An 18,282-nucleotide genomic window follows, 5' to 3' on the forward strand; every position below is an offset into this window, starting at 1 on the left:
TGGACTCCCAAGAGGTGAGTGGGGCTGGAGGAGCCTGACTCCCTCTCCACATCTCTTCCACAAACTGTAGCTCTGTTGATTCAAACTGGAAAAGAAGAAACCCAAGGAGAAGCAGGCCCCTTGGTTTCTGTGAATGTGACCCTCAGTCTCCAGGTCTGTAGTATGGGTGACTAGGCTAGTTGATCTCCGAGGGCCTTCCAAGGCAGTTTCTCTCTGTCTCTCTCCCTCTCCTGAGGTTTAAGCAATTCCCTCTCTGTGTGAATAAAATGGCAGTGAAAGTTGGCTCCCCACAAATGCTACTCTGCTCTCCACAGACAGAGTCGTCCAGGCGGGGGAGGGTGTAACGTGGCTCCAGATGTGACATGGCCACACGGTCTCAGAGGCTTCCCTCCCAGCCAAAAGCCGGGTGAAACCCTGCTGAGCGCGGGAAAGTTTGAGCAGGAGTCCCAGTGAAGCCTCCACTCTGCGCACAGCTCCTCCAATGTGCCCCCCCCATCTCCCCACCTGAGGCGGGCTGCTCCTGGCCCAGTGAGAGCCACCACCCCGGGCGAGAAGGCAGTTGACCGTGAACTCCATTCTACAACAGAGGCCCCAGCCCCTTGTCTCTCTCTCCTCTGACTCTGAAGTTCATCTCCTGTTGGTGGGTAACTGTGGTGAAAACAGACCACCAGCCAGACAGACCCCCCCCCCCTGCCGCATGGCCTCGCTCAGCAGCCCTTTGGTACTTTTCTCGCCAGAAGTCCCAAAGGCTTGGCACCCAGTGGAGACCCAGGGGCATCTGTGGAAGCAGACGAGGTGGGGAAGGGCGAGGAGTAGAGATCCTGGGGTCAAGGCTTGTCTCTGGCTGCCTCCAGCCCCGGCTCCCCTTCCTTCCACACCCAGGAAACGCACAGGTGTCCCCTTCAACAAGCCCCTAAGTTACAGGAAGGCGTCACCACCCCCATGACGAGACCACCCCCATGATGAGGCCGCCCCGGGCTGGGAGCCGGGCCATGCGCCCCGCCCCCACTTGGAGGGGCAGCCCCAGAGGCCTGTCCCACCTTCAGGCCCCCTCTGGAGCCACCACCAGATCAGCCCACGCCCTGGGCAGGCTGGACAGCTGGCCCCCTCCTCTCTCTGCGCCCCTCCCCAGGCCTCCTGCCTCCTCTCAGGGGCTGGCAGTTTTCACCCCGCTTCTCCCTCCCCCCTACCCCCACCCAGGGCCCACACATCCCAGACCCCAGCAGGTTTCTCAAATCAAAGAGAGGTGGGTCACTCTTGGTGCAGGGGACAGGAAGGGAGGGGCTCAGGAGGAGGCCCCAGGCGGGCCCTGGGGTCCTGGCTCGAGAGAAGCACACCGAGAGAGGGCGGGCGGGGCGGGGCGGGGCGGGGCGGGGGTGGGAGGGGCAGCGCACGGGGCGGGGCCGCAGGGCCGCCGCCGTTACTTGGCGCCGTCGTCCGCGTTGCCCTCTCCGTCGGTCTTGCCCTCCTCCTCAGTCTTCAGGTCATCCGTGCTCAGTTTCTGCTCTTTTTTCCTCCTCACGCACTTCACCACCATCAGCACCAAGATGACCACAGCCAGAAAGCCTCCGACGGAGGCGCCCACGATCACGGCCACCGTGGAATCCCGCTCGGGGGGCTCTGGAGCAGGAGAGGAGACAGACCCGCTGAGCGCCAAGGCTGGAAAAGGGAGCCCCGCCGGCTGGCCTCTGCTCCCTGCAGCGCGCGCCGGGTGGTCCTGCCTTCACTCTCCTGCGGGAAAGCTAGTCATAGCCAGAAACCAACCCAGCCTCTCAGCGCCCCGCCCACCCCGTAATCCCAGGGCACCTGAAATCGCCAGGAGTGGGTGGTCCAATACTGTGTTCAAGAGGATGGGCTTTGAGCCCAATGGACCCAATCTGAGTCCCAGTTGTACTGTTTTTCCTTTTTTTTTTTTTCCACACTTCTTTAGTAACATTTCTTTTCTTAAAAACTTCTCTTAAAATTTTTTAATTTTTAAAAAGTGAAATACAGAAAAGCTGCCGCACTCCCATATACTCTTCACAGTTTCACCAATTATTAACATTTTGGCAACGCTAACACATTTGCCAATTTGTTTTATAAACTTTTTATTCTATATTGGGGCATAGCCGATAAACAGTGTTGTACCGTTTCAACTGAACATCGAAGGGACTCAGCCACACATGTACATGTATCTGTTCTCCCTGAAACTCCCCTCCCTTCCAGGCTACCACATAACATGGAACAGAGTTCCATAGGCTGTACTGTAGATCCTCACTGGTGATCCATTTTAAATATAGCAATGTCTGATTGCACTATTTTTTAAGTTCTCCTTTTTAATTAATTGTTTATTTGCACCGAATCTCAATTGCTGCATGTAGGATCCTTGGTTGTGGCATGTGGGATCTTTAGCGGCAGCATGCGAAGTCTTAGTTACAGCATGTGTGATCTACTTTCCTGACCAGGGACCGAACCTAAGCCCTCTGGATGCAGAGTCTTAACCACTGGACCACCAGGGAAGTCGCTGTACTATTTATTGTGTGACCTTAGGTACCTTACGTAGCCTTGGTTTTCTCGTCTGTAAAATGGGGATGAGAAAGGGTTGTATGAAGATGAAATGAGATAATGCATAGAGTTTACCTGTACCTACAACTGAGACATAGTAAGTGTCCAATAAATGAAAGCTGTTCTCAAGATTCTTAAGGTCATGATCATGATGGATAGCATCATCAGGGCTCTCGGAGACACATTTCCTCAAGGACTGGAAGGAGTGAAACAGATGCCTTCCACCCAGCACACGCTGTGGCTCCCACCCCTCCAGAGGGCACAGCTTCTCCCAAGGTGCCCACTAGCCCTGCTGGAGAGTAGCAGGCTGGGAATGGGCAGGGCCCCCCCGCAGCCTCTCACCTTCCATGAGGACCTGCAGATAGATCTTGCCATGGCCGCGGTGGCGGTCAGGCGGGTTCATGATGTAGCAGTTGTAGGTGCCCTCGTCCTCCAGCTGCACTTTCTTCAGGGTGACTGACACGTCATACTTGCTGGGGTTCCCCGAGAACTCCACGCGGTCTCGGAACCGCTCCAGCTTCAGGTTAATGATCTTCATGCGGAACTGGAGGAACTGAGTGGGGGTGACGGGTTTGGATGAGCGAGGAGCTGCAAGGACAGCAGGAACCCCCTCCTCCCTCCCCCCTCCTTTACCTGGAAGGGAGGCAGTCACCTCCAGATCTCTGCCGCCCTCTCAGGGCCACCCAGGTGTGACAACACACCTCGGCTGATGCCCTGGGGAGCAGACAGCCCACCAGGGTATGCCGCAGTCCTGGTCCAAGGCAGGGACAGGTGGTGGGAAAGAGGGGCTTCATGCTGTGGGGCTCCTGCCTCCTCCCCCATCCCCTGCCACCATCCCAGGGCTCACCATCTCCTCGGAGCAGTTGTTACACTCCTGGTAAGTCCAGTTCAGGGAGAACTGTTTGTGGTTCACGGTGTAGCAGGAGTTGAAGGTGCAGGGCAGGCGGGCATCAGAGCCATTGAGGACGTTGAGGGTGTTAGGTACTGTGACTTCCATGCTCCTCCCTGGTGGCACTGTGGACAAAGTCACACTCAGTGAGGATTCTGGCTGACGCTGCCGGGGAGGGGACAGGTGCGCCTGGTGGGGGGTGGAGCAGAGCTCAGGCAGCTGGCTGAGTCCCTTGTGGCTGCAATTTGTCAGAGGGGAGTGGAGAGGGGGGCAAAACTCATAAGGGGTGCTTGATGTGGCCCTTGGAGAGAAGTGGGGGGAAAAACAAGGCTGGGGTGTAGAGAAATCAAGCATCTGTCAAGCCAGGGACAGACAGATGGCCTCAAGCCCTCCCTCCGCCTGACGACTGTTATGGCCACCTAGAGGCTGAAGACCTTGGACAAGGCCTGCACTGTGCTGGCCTAGCTTTCCCCTTCCTCCCACCGCTTCCAACCGTCTCAGCAGAGCCCATGCCCTTCCAGCTGCAACTGCGGGGTCTCCAGGGGCAGGCAGCCTGGAAGACAGATTCAGAGGCCTCGACCCTCATACCCCAGGGCAGAGGAAAGCCTGGGCACTCAGCCCAGCCCAGCTCCCTCCTCTTCCCCAGGGTCCTGGTGGGGATGGCAGATGAACAACAGGAGGGAAGCAATACCCCAGAAGAACAAGCACAGTTCAAAGGGATCAACTGATGGGTCTATAAGGACAGGAGTCCCTTTTGGAGACATCAGGCCTGGACTGCGAAATGCCAGGCTGGATGAATCACAAGCTGGAATCAAGATTGCCGGGAGAAATATTAACAAACCACACTTATGGCAGAAAGTGAAAAGGAACTAAAGAGCCTCTTGATGAAGGTGAAAGAGGAGAGTGAAAAAGCTGGCTTAAAACTCAACATTCAGAAAACTCAGATCATGGCATATGGTCCCATCACTTCAAGGAAACAATATGGGGGGGAAAAAATGAAAACAGTGGCAGATTATATTTTCTTGGGTTCCAAAATTACTGTGGACAGTGATTGCAGCCATGAAATTAAAAAAAGCTTGCTCCTTGGAAGAAAAGCTATGACAAACCTAGACAGCATATTAAAAAGCAGAGACATCACTTTACTCACAAAGGTCCATATAGTCAAAACTATGATTTTTCCATACTCATGTAAAGATGTGAGAATTGGACCATAAAGAAAGCTAAGTGCCAAAGAACTGATGTTTTTGAACTGTGGTGCTGGAGAAGATTCTTGACAGTGCCTTGGACAGCAAGCAGAGCAAATCAGTCAATCCTAAAGGAAATCAACCCTGAATATTCATTGAAAGGACTGATGCTGAAGCTGAAGCTTCAATCCTTTGGCCACGTGGTATGAAGAGCTGACTCATTGTAAAAGACCCTGATGTTGGGAAAGATTGAGGGCAGGAGGAGAAGAAGGTGACAGGATGAGATAGTTGGCTGACATCATCAATTCAATGGACATGACTTTGAGCAAACTCTGAGAGATAGTGAAGGACAGGGAAGCCTGGCATGCTGCAGTCCATGGGGTCACAAAGAGTCAGACAGGACTCAGTGACTAAACAACCACACAGAAGAGAAATAGTAATACTAAGTATCAATCGTTCATTCACCCATTTACCAAATATTTACCAAACATTTCTAAATCACCTTCTCTGCCCACCCCATCCCTCCAGACACTCAGTCTAGGCCCCAGGGTTATTGCTGTGATACAGGCAGAGATGCTGTAACTGAGTTTGTATTCTAGGGAGGGGGGCAGATGTTAACAGCGAAAAGATAATAATGTAACTTTAGTGATACACAGCAAAGGCTGTAAATAATATAAGGTGCAGGGTGCTGTTTGATATCAAAAGTCAGGGAAGGCTTCCCCAAGGGGTGCCCGTAGGTGGGCCCCACTAAAGTGAGGGAGTGAGAAGTTTTCAAATTTTGAAGGAATCTGAGGCAGCAGAACATCCAGAGGAAAGTTCCAGTGGTTGGAATGAGCATCACGAGTCTGGGGCACAGCCCAGGAGGTGATCAAAGCGGCAGTTGGAAACAGCTGAGGCCCCAGACTTAGGCAGGGACCAGGCTGCCATTCTTCTGAGATAGGAAGCCACTAGAGGGTGCCCAGGGAGCAGCTAGGAGGCACGGAGTTCCCATTAGACACAGTTCAATCCTAGCTCTGCCTTCCATCAACTGGGAGAATGTGGGCAGGTTCTTCCACCTTCTGAGGCTCAGGCACCTCCTATGTAAAATGCACCAATGATACCTACCTGCTGGGGTTATTATAACAATTAAATAAGACAAAACATATAAACCAAGTTCAGTTCAGTCGCTCAGTCATGTCCGACTCTTTGCAACCCCATGAATCGCAGCACACCAGGCCTCCCTGTCCATCACCAACTCCCGGAGTTCACTCAGACTCACGTCCATTGAGTCCGTGATGCCATCCAGCCATCTCATCCTCTGTCGTCCCCTTCTCCTCCTGCCCCCAATCCCTCCCAGCATCAGAGTCTTTTCCAATGAGTCAACTCTTCGCATGAGGTGGCCAAAGTACTGGAGTTTCAGCCTTAGCATCATTCCCTCCAAAGAAATCCCAGGGTTGATCTCCTTCAGAATGGACTGGTTGGATCTCAAGAGTCTTCTCCAACACCACAGTTGAAAAGCATCAATTCTTCGGCACTCAGCTTTCTTCAAAGTCCAACTCTCACATCCATACATGACCACTGGAAAAACCATAGCCTTGACTAGGCGGACCTTCGTCAGCAAAGTAATGTCTCTGCTTTTGAATATGCTATCTAGGTTGGTCACAACTTTTCTTCCAAGGAGTAAGCATCTTTTAATTTCATGGCTGCAGTCACCATCTGCAGTGATTTTGGAGCCCCCAAAATAAAGTCTGACACTGTTTCCACTGTTTCCCCATCTATTTCCCATGAAGTGATGGGACCGGATGCCATGATCTTAGTTTTCTGGATGTTGAGCTTTAAGCCAACTTTTTCACTCTCCTTTCACTTTCATCAAGAGGCTTTTTAGTTCCTCTTCACTTTCTGCCATAAGGGTGGTGTCATCTGCATATCTGAGGTTATTGATATTTCTCCCGGCAATCTTGATTCCAGCTGCTGCTTCTTCCAGCCCAGCATTTCTCATGATGTACTCTGCATAGAAGTTAAATAAGCAGGGTGACAATATACAGCCTTGACGTACTCCTTTTCCTATTTGGAACCAGTCTGTTGTTCCATGTCCAGTTCTAACTGTTGCTTCCTGACCTGCATATAGGTTTCTCAAGAGGCAGGTCAGGTGGTCTGGTATTCCCATCTCTTTCAGAATTTTCCACAGTTTATTGTGATCCACACAGTCAAAGGCTTTGGCATAGTTGATAAAGCAGAAATAGATATTTTTCTGGAACTCTCTTGCTTTTTCCATGATCCAGTGGGTGTTGGCAATTTGATCTCTGGTTCCTCTGCCTTTTCTAAAACCAGCTTGAACATCAGGAAGTTCACGGTTCACGTATTGCTGAAGCCTAGCTTGGAGAATTTTGAGCATTACTTTACTAGCATGTGAGATGAGTGCAATTGTGCAGTAGTTTGAGTATTCTTTGGCACTGCCTTTCTTTGGGATTGGAATGAAAACTGACCTTTTCCAGTCCTGTGGCCACTGCTGAGTTTTCCAAATTTGCTGGCATATTGAGTGCAGCACTTTCACAGCATCATCTTTCAGGATTTGAAATAGCTCAGCTGGAATGCCATCACCTCCACTAGCTTTGTTCGTAGTGATGCTTTCTAAGGCCCACTTGACTTCACATTCCAGGATGTCTGGCTCTAGGTGAGTGATCAGACCATCATGATTATCTTGGTCGTGAAGATCTTTTTTGTACAGTTCTTCTGTGTATTCTTGCCACCTCTTCTTAATATCTTCTGCTTCTGTTAGGACCACGCAGAAGCATGGCCAAGAGGAGCTACCCCTTGCCCAGAGTCAGAGGCAGTGACTGAGAGCGTCAGGCTGAGATGGCACAGGAGCGGCCGAGAGAAGCTACCCCGCGTCCGAGGTCAGGGGCAGCGGCCGAGATGAGCTACCCCGTGCCCAAGGTCAGGGGCTGCGGCCGAGATGAGCTACCCCGTGCCCGAGGTCAGGGGCTGCGGCCGAGATGAGCTACCCTGTGCCCGAGGTCAGGGGCAGCGGCTGAGATGAGCTACCTCACGTCCAAGGAGCAGCGGCTGTGCAGGCCCAGGAGGACTGAGAGGAGCTACTCCATGTTCAAGGTCAGGAGGGGCGACCATGAGGAGATACCCCTTGTCAAAGGTAAGAAAAACCCAAGTAAGATGGTAGTTGTTGCCAGAGGGCATCAGAGGGCAGACACACTGAAACCATAATCACAGAAAACTAGCCAATCTGATCACAGGGACCACAGTCTTGTCTAATTCAATGAAAGTAAGCCATGCCGTGTGGGGCCACCCAAGACGGACGGGTCATGGTGGAGAGTTCTGACAGAATGTGGTCCACTGGAGAAGGGAATGGCAGACCACTTCAGTATTCTTGCCTTGAGAACCCCATGAACAGTATGAAAAGGCAAAATGATAGAATACTGAAAGAGGAACTCCCCAGGTCAGTAGGTGCCCAATATGCTACTGGAGATCAGTGGAGAAATAACTCCAGAAAGAATGAAGGGATGATGCTCAACATCACTCATTATCAGAGAAATGCAAGTCAAAACCACAGTGAGGTACCATTTCATGCCAGTCAGAATGGCTGCAATCCAAAAGTCTACAAGCAATAAATGCTGGAGAGGGTGTGGAGAAACGGGAACCCTCTTACACTGTTGGTGGGAATGCAAACTAGTACAGCCACCATGGAGAACAGCGTGAAGATTCTTTAAAAAACTGGAAATAGAACTGCCTTATGACCCAGCAATCCCACTGCTGGGCATACATACCGAGGAAACCAGAATTGAAAGAGACACGTGTACCCCAATGTTCATTGCAGCACTGTTTATAATAGCCAGCACATGGAAGCAACCTAGATGTCCGTCAGCAGATGAATGGAGAAGAAAGCTGTGGTACATATACACAATGGAGTATTACTCAGCCATTAAAAGGAATACATTTGAATCACTTCTAATGAGGTGGATGAAACTGGAGCCTATTATACAGAATGAAGTAAGCCAGAAATAAAAACACCAATACAGTATACTAATGCATATATATGGAGTTTAGAAAGATGGTAACGATAACCCTGTATGCGAGACAGCAAAAGAGACACAGATGTATAGAACAGTCTTTTGGACTCTGTGGGAGAGGGCGAGAGTGGGATGATTTGGGAGAATGGCATTGAAACATGTATAATATCATATATGAAACAAATTACCAGTCCAGGTTTGATGCATGATACTGGATGCTTGGGGCTGGTGCACTGGGACGACCCAGAGGGATGGTACGGGGAGGGAGGAAGAAGGGGGGTTCAGGATGGGGAACACGTGTATACCCGTGGCAGATTCATGCTGAGGTATGGCAAAACCAATACAATATTATAAAGTAATTAACCTCCAATTAAAACAAATAAATTTATATTTTTTAAAAAAAGAATGAAGGGATGGAGCCAAAGCAAAAACAATACCCAGTTGTGGATGTGACTGGTGATAGAAGCAAGGTTCGATGCTGTAAAGAGCAATATTGCAAAGGAACCTGGAATGTCAGGTCCATGAATCAAGGCAAATTGGAAGTGGTCAAACAGGAGATGGCAAGAGTGAATGTCGACATTCTAGGAATCAGCGAACTAAAATGGACTGGAATGGGTGAATTTAACTCAGATGACCATTATATCTACTACTGCAGGCAGGAATCCCTTAGAAGAAATGGAGTAGCCATCATGGTCAACAAGAGTCCGAAATGCAGTACTTGGATGCAATCTCGAAAACGACAGAATGATCTCTGTTCATTTCCAAGGAAAACCATTCAATATCACAGTAATCCAAGTCTATGCCCCAACCAGTAACGCTGAAGAAGCTGAAGTTGAACGGTTCTATGAAGACCTACAAGACCTTTTAGAACACCCCAAAAAAGATATAAACCAAAGGGTAGAGGAATTCCCTGGCAGTCCAGTGCTCAGGACCCGCACTTCACTGCGGTGGCTGGGGTTCAACCCCTGGTTGGGGAACTTAAGATCCCACAAGCTGCACAGCATGGGCCCCCCAAAAATAAAAAATAAAGCAAAAGGTAGCCTAAATTCTCCTCAAGCTCTGTCCCATAGAAGGAAGGGCTTCCGGGGCACTCTCCTGGCAGGGGCACCTTGGAGCCTGGCCCCTCAGGATACCCCTTGGAACTCCCTGGGATCTGGCACATGGCGCTCCTTCTGCAGAAGCTGTTTTTTTTGACAAGCTGCAGAGGCCCCACCCCAGGCACTGCAGCCTGGAAGCAGGGATAGCAAAGTCGTTCCGCTCAGCTCGTCCCTCGGGACGAGTGGCCAGGGCCCAGCAGGCACCACTTAAGAACAGGGGATGCTCAGAAATGCTGGCCCCGGAGGTCAGGATCTAACCATAGACAGCGGGGGCAGACAGGCGGCCCCGCCTGCAAGGACAGGCTGCTAGGTGTGCTGACGTGCACGTCAGGGGAATATGAACTGGAGAGGCTGAGCACCGGCCCAGAAGAACAAAGCCCAGTTCTTACCTCCTCACTCACAGCCGTTATGAAAGCACCGAGCATAGCGCCAGGCTAGGAGGAGGTGTGCGGAAAATGCCATCTCCACCCCCGCTTTGCAGAGGCAGGGGAATCTGCAGGGAAGGAGCCTGGCAGGGCCTTGTCCTGAGCTTACCTTATATCCCGGGAACACCTTGCTTCTCTAGCACCTTCCCTGGGAAGGGTCTGCCCTTTCCCAGAGCTCCTGAGCAAAAGGAGCCTCCAAGTGACGTTAGGAAGTAGGTCGGGTGAATCTGGGTGACTCATCCCTGCCTCTGTCCCGCCCCAACCCACGACATCACTCCACACACAGAACTTGAACCCTACCAGGAAACCCCTCCATCCTGAAGAAGCTAGCACCCTTCGGGGAGGTCGAGACCCTGGGGAGCGAGGGGCCTTTTCTGGCCCGCCGGAGAGAGGCAGACATAGAGATGCAATGCGGGTCCCCCCTGCATCCCTACCGCACGTCCAGTAGGAGGCACCAGGCGGACACGTGTGCCCTCTAGCGGCCAGAGAGGTCAACCGTCAATTCCCAACTGCAGAGAGGGAAACTCAGGAATTGTATCAACAGATCCAGCTCCGTCATCTTACCAACAAGGAAAGGGAGGCCTGAGAAAGACATACAGCAGATAGGGACAAGCTGGGGCCGGAGTCATGGTCCCTGACTCCCTCTCCAGCGCCTACTTCCACCTGAGGCCTCCCAGGATCCCAGCTCAGGGCAAAGTCTTGACGTCCTTTCACCAATCCAGGCAGTCCTTAAAGATGAGTAAGTCATCATGCAACACAGGCAGAGCTCTGAGCAAACTTCTGGGCTTCTGATGAACTCTGCTGCTTCAGGAAAGTAGCAGAATCCACAGCTAAGGCCACAAAAGGACTTCATAATAACAACAAGGCCCTTACCATGTGCCAGGCTCTGTTTAAGCACCCTACAGATATCGCCCTATGACCACCCCCACTTTCCAGGTGAAGAAATGGAGCACAAAGAAGTTAAATGAATAGCCCAAGTTCACAGCTAGTAAGTGACAAAGCTAGATTGGAACCCAGGCTGCCAGGCTGCAGACAGAGAGGGTCGAGGGGTGGAGACTGCGTGAGGGTGTGGGTTTTGTTCCAAGGGGTCCCAGAGACCAGGCCTCCTGCTGTCTGCAAGGCAGGTCCTGCGCCATAACTGTCAGCCCCCAGGCTGGACAGAGGGGAATGGTCTTATTTAAAATGAACTTCCATACAAGAGGGGGCTTCCCAGGTGTACTAGTGGTAAAGAACCTGCCTGCCAATGCAGGAGACGTAAGAGAAGTGGGTTCGATCCCTGGGTTGGGAAGACCCCTGGCGGAGGGCATGGCAACCCATTCCAGTATTCTGGCCTGGAGAATCCCATGGACAGAGGAGCCTGGTGGGCTATAGGACCACAAACAGTCTGACATGACAGAAGCGACTTAGCACACGTGCACCATACTAGGGGAGCCCATGGTCTTCCTGGTTGTCCCATTTGGTACCAGGTCTGGAGCCTGGGTCTCCTGAATTCCAGCTCACAGAAAGGATATGATCAACAGGGGTACAGTCAGGATGTGGCTTTTGAGCTTAGTTCAAAAACACTACCAGGGCCCAGGCCCCCTCATTTTCTTCTAGGTGCATCTGGGCACCGTGGGCCCCATGTCATACAATGGCCCATCCTGCAGAGAAAATGAACATTTACTCATTACCTGTCAAACACTTTCCTACAGAGACTAGAAGTTAATTCTCCTCATGCCTCCTTCCAGTCTATGAGGTAGATTATTTTTTTCTTGGTTAAAAAAAAAAAAAAAAAAAGGCTTGTCTAAGCAGAGAAGTTACCTCCCACCCTTCTGGAGCACATGGCCTCCTGCCGCCCCTGACTCACAGGCGACTGTGACATGCAGCGTGTCTTCTGGGCTGCCTCACCATTTAGATCCGTCACCTCAGGGCTCCCCTCCCAGGCCAGGCCACTCCCAACAGCCATGAGAGCCTTGTCCTCATCACCCCTCACCACCAACCACCGCGGGCTCCCTGGTACTTTCAGGACCTCGGTCAGGCTCCCAGGCTTCCAAGCCCTTTACCATCTGGGGCCAACCAGCATCCCAACCTCGTTTCCAGCTCCCAACCCTCCACACTTCCTCCACTCCAGTGACTCCAGGGTTCATGTGGTGGTTTAGTCGCTAAGTTATGTCCAATTCTTGCGACCCGATGGACTGTAGCCTCCTGGGCTCAGAATATTGGAGTGGGTTGCCATTCCCTTCTCCAGAGTTCTTACTTTTCTGAAAACACCGCCTTCTTCCACTCCTCCATGCCTTTGCACAAGTTTTTGCTCCAGATTGGGACGCTCATTCACCCTGCTGCACCTGAGCCCTCCTGCTTATCCTGCAGACCCCAGCTAAAAAGGCATCACTTCCCCAGTGCCTGAACCTTCTCCCCAGGCTTCCAGACCCAGAGGCAGAGCAGTATCGTGGCCAAGACCAGTGCTCTCGTACCCTGCTCTGATCTCAGGCAAGATGGTTCACCTCCCAACACCTCAGCTTCCTCATCTGTAAAACGGGAGACAACAATAGTTGCCCACCTCCTAGGGCTGTTGTGAGGATTAAATACCAAAGCATAAAGCTCATGGCAGTGCCTGGTACATGGTCAGCCTTACCAAAGGTTAGCTGCTGTTACTATCACCATTGCTGTGGCTTTATAGCACGTGTGATGTGGCATTGTTATTTATGTTGCCAAATCCCTCAGGAGACTCTGGGGAGCTGATTCTTATCCATCTTGGCATCCCTGGACTTAGAACAGTGAATGACACACAGTGGACCCTCAATAAAAGTCTGTCGGAGGAAGGGAAGGCCTTTTCCCCCGTGTGTTCATGTACAGTGGGCTTGAGTGAGGACCAGACTCCACTTTCTAGGCCTCACCTAATATGACCCAGGGGCTTCCCAGGTGGCTCAGTGGTGAAGAATCCACCTGCCAAGCACAGGTTTGATCCCTGGGTTGGGAACATCCACTGGAGAAGGAAATGGCACCCCACTCCAGTATTCTTGCCTGGGAAAATCTCATGGACAGAGGAGACTGGCGGGCTACAGTGTCCACAAAAGAGTCAGACACGATTTAGTGACTAAACAACAACATCATCCAGACTTTGGTGACCAGTCCGGTGACTACGGAGCCGAGGGTCTTGAGGAAAACTCTAGGAAAGGTCAATCAATTGGATTGCTTCTAACTGAGAACCAGTCTTAGTGCATCTGCCGTGTGTACAGCAGGTTGACCAGCTGTCTCCTGCCCCTGTGTCAGCTCTGTAGTCATCCTCACAAACCCAGCCCCTGTCATAGCCCCACCCTTATCACTTGTGGCATCCCTCCATCTCAGGGACCGTTGCTGCTACAGCCATCAAAGTTTCCTTATCCACCTGACTCCTTGGCCTTGGAGTGCCAGAGCATGCCTCATCACAGCACCAACCAAGTTCAAGTTCAAGGTCCTCACTCTTGCATCCTCCCCACATCCAGGTTTGCAGAAGCTTTAGTTTCCTCCCACCACCACATCACAGCCTCCACACCCTGACTTCTTCACCCCAGACTCCATCTTCCCCTGAGCCACACCCTGGTTCTGGTCCCCCAAACACTTTCCCTTTCTTCACTTAGGGAAGGCTCTCCTTCCCACAGGAAGCTCTCTCTAACTTCTGGAAGAGACGCCTGTCCTGTTCCCCATCTCCTTATACACTGGTCACTCACCCAGCTCCCCTCTCTTTGCCCATATTTAAGATTCTTTAATCCAAATTATGGTTAGCATGTGCTGTGCTTAGTCGCTCAGTTGTGTCTGACTCTTTGCAACCCCATGGACTGTAGCCCACCAGGCTTCTCTGTCCATTGGATTTTCCAGGCAAGAATATTGGAGTAGGTTGCCATTTCATCCTCCAGGGGATATTCCCAACCCACAGATCGAACTCAGGTCTCCCGCATTGCAGGCGGATTCTTTACCATCTGAGCCACCAGGGTAGCCCAAGAATACTGGAGTGGACAGCCTATCTGCTCTCCACAGGATCTTCCTGACCCAGGGATCAAACCAGGGTGTAGTGCGTTCCAGGCTGATTCTTTACCAGCTGAGCTAACCCAGAAGCCCATTTTTAGCATAGCAGTACCATTTCTCAAACATTGGGGGGCAGTAAAGTTCAGTGGTTAAGAATGGGCTGAAGTCAGACAACCAAGGGTCCAAATCTCAACTCCCTTTAAACTATTCCTGTGACCGTATTGGGCAAGTTACTTATCTGTGCCTGTTTCCCTATCTGTAACATAAGAATCACGGAGAAGGCAATGGCACCCCACTCCAGTACTCTTGCCTGGAAAATCCCGTGGATGGAGGAGCGTGGCAGGCTGCAGTCCATGAGGTCGCAGAGTCGGGCACGACTGAGCGACTTCACTTTCACTTTTCACTTTCATGCATTGGAGAAAGAAATGGCAACCCACTCCAGTGTTCTTGCCTGGAGAGTCCCAGGGACGGGGGAGCCTGGTGGGCTACCGTCTATGGGGTCGCACAGAGTCGGACACGACTGAAGCTACTCAGCAGCAGCAGCAGCAGCAACATGAGAATCACAGCATATCTACCCCACATGATTACCGATTGCCTCAGGACTAAACAAGATACCCAGTGCATGGGCATGTGAAAAGCATTCATAAATGTTAACTATCATTGAGCATCTGCTGTGTGCCAGACTCAAAAACACCCAGGCAGTAGATATTCTTCAGTTCACCCAGGAAAGAGGTGAGTCACTTGGCAATAATATGAAGTAAATGACAAAGGTGGCTTTAAACCCAGATGGAATCCAAGGCTCATGCTCTTTCTACCACCTTAGCTTCTGTAACACTGTTAATACATCCAATAATCCAGCAAAGCTCATTTGCCTTGCAGGCTGCCAGGGGCCCTGTGCTGTCTCTGTTTAGCACTCCGGCCCAATAGCCAGCATGTATGCTAAGTCACTTCAGTCATGTCCAACTCTTTGTGACCCCATGGACTGTAGCCTGCCAGCTTCCTCTGTCCATGGGATTCTCCAGGCAAGAATACTGGAGTGGGTTGCCATGCCCTCCTCCAGGGGATCTTCCCCACCCAGGGACTGAATTTGTGTCTCTTATGTCTCCTGCATTGGCAGGCAGGTTCTTTAACTCTAGCGCCACCAATAGCCAGCACAGCTTGCCAGAGAAGGAGAGAGAAAGAGGGTTAAAGAGAGGGAGTGAGAGAGACTTTGTGATAGGGAATATTCCCACTGACAGCCCTTGGACTGGATCCGCAATTGCTATGCCCTCAATGAGTAAGTGTAAAAGCAAGAGTGAAACTACCTAGACAGCAGGTTTGCAAGTAACTCCCTCACCCACCTACCCACTAGGAAGTCCATGAGAAGCCAGGTATGAAATTAGCATTTGGATCTCTTGACAGTCTGCAAGCAGGGTGGTGGGGGCAGTGCTGGGCAGTTTAGAGACATGATCTAAAGGGCCACAACCACCCTCAGTCCATGAGTTGCTTTTTTTTTTTTCTCCTGATCCCTTCACCTGACCCCTCCTCCACTCCATCTGGCCCAAGCCAGAGAGCTTCTTCATCAGTGCCTGCTTCAGCAGTTCTCATCCCAATTTCGAGATCATTCCTCAAGCCTGCTTCCCACCTACGCCCCTACACACAGCAACAAATCAGTGGTACAGATTTCCAGGAAGCCAGACCCAGACTCAACTTTCTGCCCCCTACTCCACCACCGAATACTCTTCAATACCCTAAATCTGCCAGATTCTGAAGATTCACAGACATTAAGTCCCAGATCATCTGCAGCTGAAAGCAAAAATCCATGAAGAGGCTCTGCAGATCAACCTACCCTCTGCCCCCACCCCCACACAGGTCCATTTCAGGGAAATCCACAGAAAAATCACTTCTCTTGACACCTCCGGGGAACAATCAGATCCCCTGACCCAGCGTTTCTGGGACCAGATCACCCCAGCATTATGCGGTCCCCCGGACTGCATTATGCCGTCCCCCAGTCCCAGCACCTCTCTCCCCAAGGACACCAAGGGAAGCACAAGCAATGTCTTCTTTCCTGCCCCCGGCCCCCATCCTCCTCCTGTTGCAGCTGCACTTCTGGACCCCTCAGGAGCATGCAGATGTGCAGTCTAACTTACCCAAAGAGAAAAAGAGACTGAGCCCCGTGAGACTGAAGGCAGGGCGAGGTAGCCAGGCATTTCTGTGCATTTTCAGACTGAGATGTTAGTCGGGTGGGATAGGGGAGAGGGTGATTTGAGGGGCCGAGGGCTACGAGGGAGGAATGGTTAGATGCTAAAAAAAAAAATGCACAGATGTACTTCAAAGACACATACAACATTAAGGAAGCTTTATTTCCATCTCTCTAATATGGCCGGCTTGTATGTTGCTGCTAAAAAGAGAGAGGGAGTGTGGAAGGGAGAGAAAAAAGTGGATGGAGTAAATTTTGTGGTTAGTGGATTTCGAAAAGCAGGTGGGAGGGCATAAAAAAGTCTTTCTGCAAAGGAAGAAGTCCCTCCAACAGCAGCACTGAAGTATAGCCTGCCTTTCTCCTTCACTGGGATGACTGTTGGGGTTTGAAAGTTGTTTGAGGAACCCACTTATCTCAAAGCTGCTGAATCCTTTTTTTGGGGTGAATTCTTTTTTGTCATTTAAAAACACCCAAAAAAGGAGATGATAATATTTGTTTACTTGGAATGGTTTCAGGAAGTAGGCTGGGAGATTTTCAGGAAGTAAGAACTTCCTCATTTTTCTAGCATTTCCACTGAAAACAGAACAGCAGATCGGTGTGAAAATGTCTAGGAGAACTTATAATCAAATGTAATGTGAACTTTTGGGGAATCCTGATTCAATCAAATCAGTAGTAAAAAGACGTTGTTGAGATCACTGGGGAGAAAACAAATATGGACTGGGTGTTAGATTACATTAATGAAGAATACTTCATTTTGGGGGTGTAATAAAAAAAATTGTGGTTATGTTCTTTAATGTTTTTTCTGTTATACGCACTGGAATGTTTATAGTTGAAATGATAGGATGGATGAAATTTGCTTTAAAATATTCCAAGAAAAAAAATTATGGGGGGAGGTCGGTGACACAGGAGACGTAGTCTTTGTTGATTGTTGAAACTAGTAATGGGTGCAAAGGTTTACTATATGTTCACTTTTCTGTTGTGTATGTTGGAAAGTACTTCCTTTGGAAAAAAAAGAAAAAAGCTAAAATCATAAGTAAGAGAACTTGGGGTGTAGTACCCACTCTTCCAAGGAGACATTTGAGGAGAACACAGACTCATGCAGCCACTACAGGCACTTGTGACGGGCCACTGAAGAACCAAGAGGGAGCTACTTGCATCTTAGAGCATTAACTCTGTACCAAGTCTCTACCTCATTATAAGCCGGGAAGAAGTGATTTCTTCTCTCGTTTTTAAGTTTATTTTTTAACTGGAGTATAATTTCTTCACAATGCTGTGTTAGTTTCTGCCATACAACAACAAGAATCAGTATACAAATATCCTCTCCTTCTTGAGCCTCCCTCCCACCTCCCCCCATCCCAGCCCTCTAGGTTGTCACAGAGCACCAAGTTCAGCTCCCTGCGTTATACAGCAGCTTCCCACTAGCTGTCTAGTTTACACAGGGTAGTGAAAAAGGAGACGCATGCCCACCCCCCAGGGTAAAGCAATTGGAGATTCATTCCCTGTGGAATAATAATATAATATATACATAAGTATTAATAATATAATTCCCTGTGAAATAATATAATTTCACAGAATCCCATGGACAGAGGAGTCTGGTGGGCTACAGTCCATGGTGGTGCAAAGAGTTGGACATAACTGAGTGACTAACACAACAATAATAATTGTTGTTGTCCAATAATTATATGATTATGAATAATATATATGATTGTGTATTCATATAATATTCATAATATATATGAATAATTATATGAGTGGATTACAATTATATGCTGTTGTTCAATAATTACAATAATAAAAATGATATAATACTGTAGTCCACCAGATTCCTCAGTTCTTGGAGTTCTCTAGGCAAGAATACTGGAGTGGGTAGCCATTCCCTTTTCCAGGGGGTCTTCTCAACCCAGGGATCCAACCCGGGTCTCCTGCATTGTAGGCAGCTTCTTTACTGTCTGAGCCACTAGGGAAGCCCTAATATA

At 50.1% G+C, this 18,282-nt stretch overlaps 1 protein-coding gene across 2 annotated transcripts; it reads right to left on the bottom strand.

Annotated features, from left to right (window-relative positions):
- Positions 1 to 1,374: 1,374 nt before the first annotated feature.
- SCN2B (sodium voltage-gated channel beta subunit 2) lies at positions 1,375 to 16,481 on the bottom strand. 2 transcript variants are annotated; one of them, XM_052652600.1, is made up of 4 exons: positions 16,452 to 16,481; positions 3,392 to 3,558; positions 2,887 to 3,097; positions 1,375 to 1,620 (listed from the first exon to the last, which is right to left on the bottom strand). In XM_052652600.1, the coding sequence occupies exons 2-4, from the start codon at positions 3,539 to 3,541 to the stop codon at positions 1,421 to 1,423; spliced, it is 561 nt and encodes a 186-aa protein (XP_052508560.1). In that variant the 5' UTR covers positions 3,542 to 3,558; positions 16,452 to 16,481; the 3' UTR covers positions 1,375 to 1,420. The 2 variants fall into 2 exon arrangements, with proteins under 2 accessions (XP_052508560.1, XP_052508559.1); XM_052652599.1 differs by having other exon boundaries at positions 16,257 to 16,469.
- Positions 16,482 to 18,282: the final 1,801 nt, after the last annotated feature.

Source organism: Budorcas taxicolor, chromosome 15, assembly GCF_023091745.1.
Source record: "Budorcas taxicolor isolate Tak-1 chromosome 15, Takin1.1, whole genome shotgun sequence".
Lineage (NCBI taxonomy): Eukaryota > Metazoa > Chordata > Mammalia > Artiodactyla > Bovidae > Budorcas > Budorcas taxicolor.

Coding starts and splice junctions, on each gene's coding strand:
- SCN2B (XM_052652599.1), bottom strand. CDS start 16,326: ATGCACAGAAATGCCTGGCTACCTCGCCCTGCCTTCAGTCTCACGGGG. Junction 3,559..16,256: donor CAGTCTCTTTTTCTCTTTGG/GTAAGTTAGACT, acceptor CTTTGTCCACAG/TGCCACCAGGGAGGAGCATG. Junction 1,621..2,886: donor TCTGCAGGTCCTCATGGAAG/GTGAGAGGCTGC, acceptor CTCCTGCTCCAG/AGCCCCCCGAGCGGGATTCC.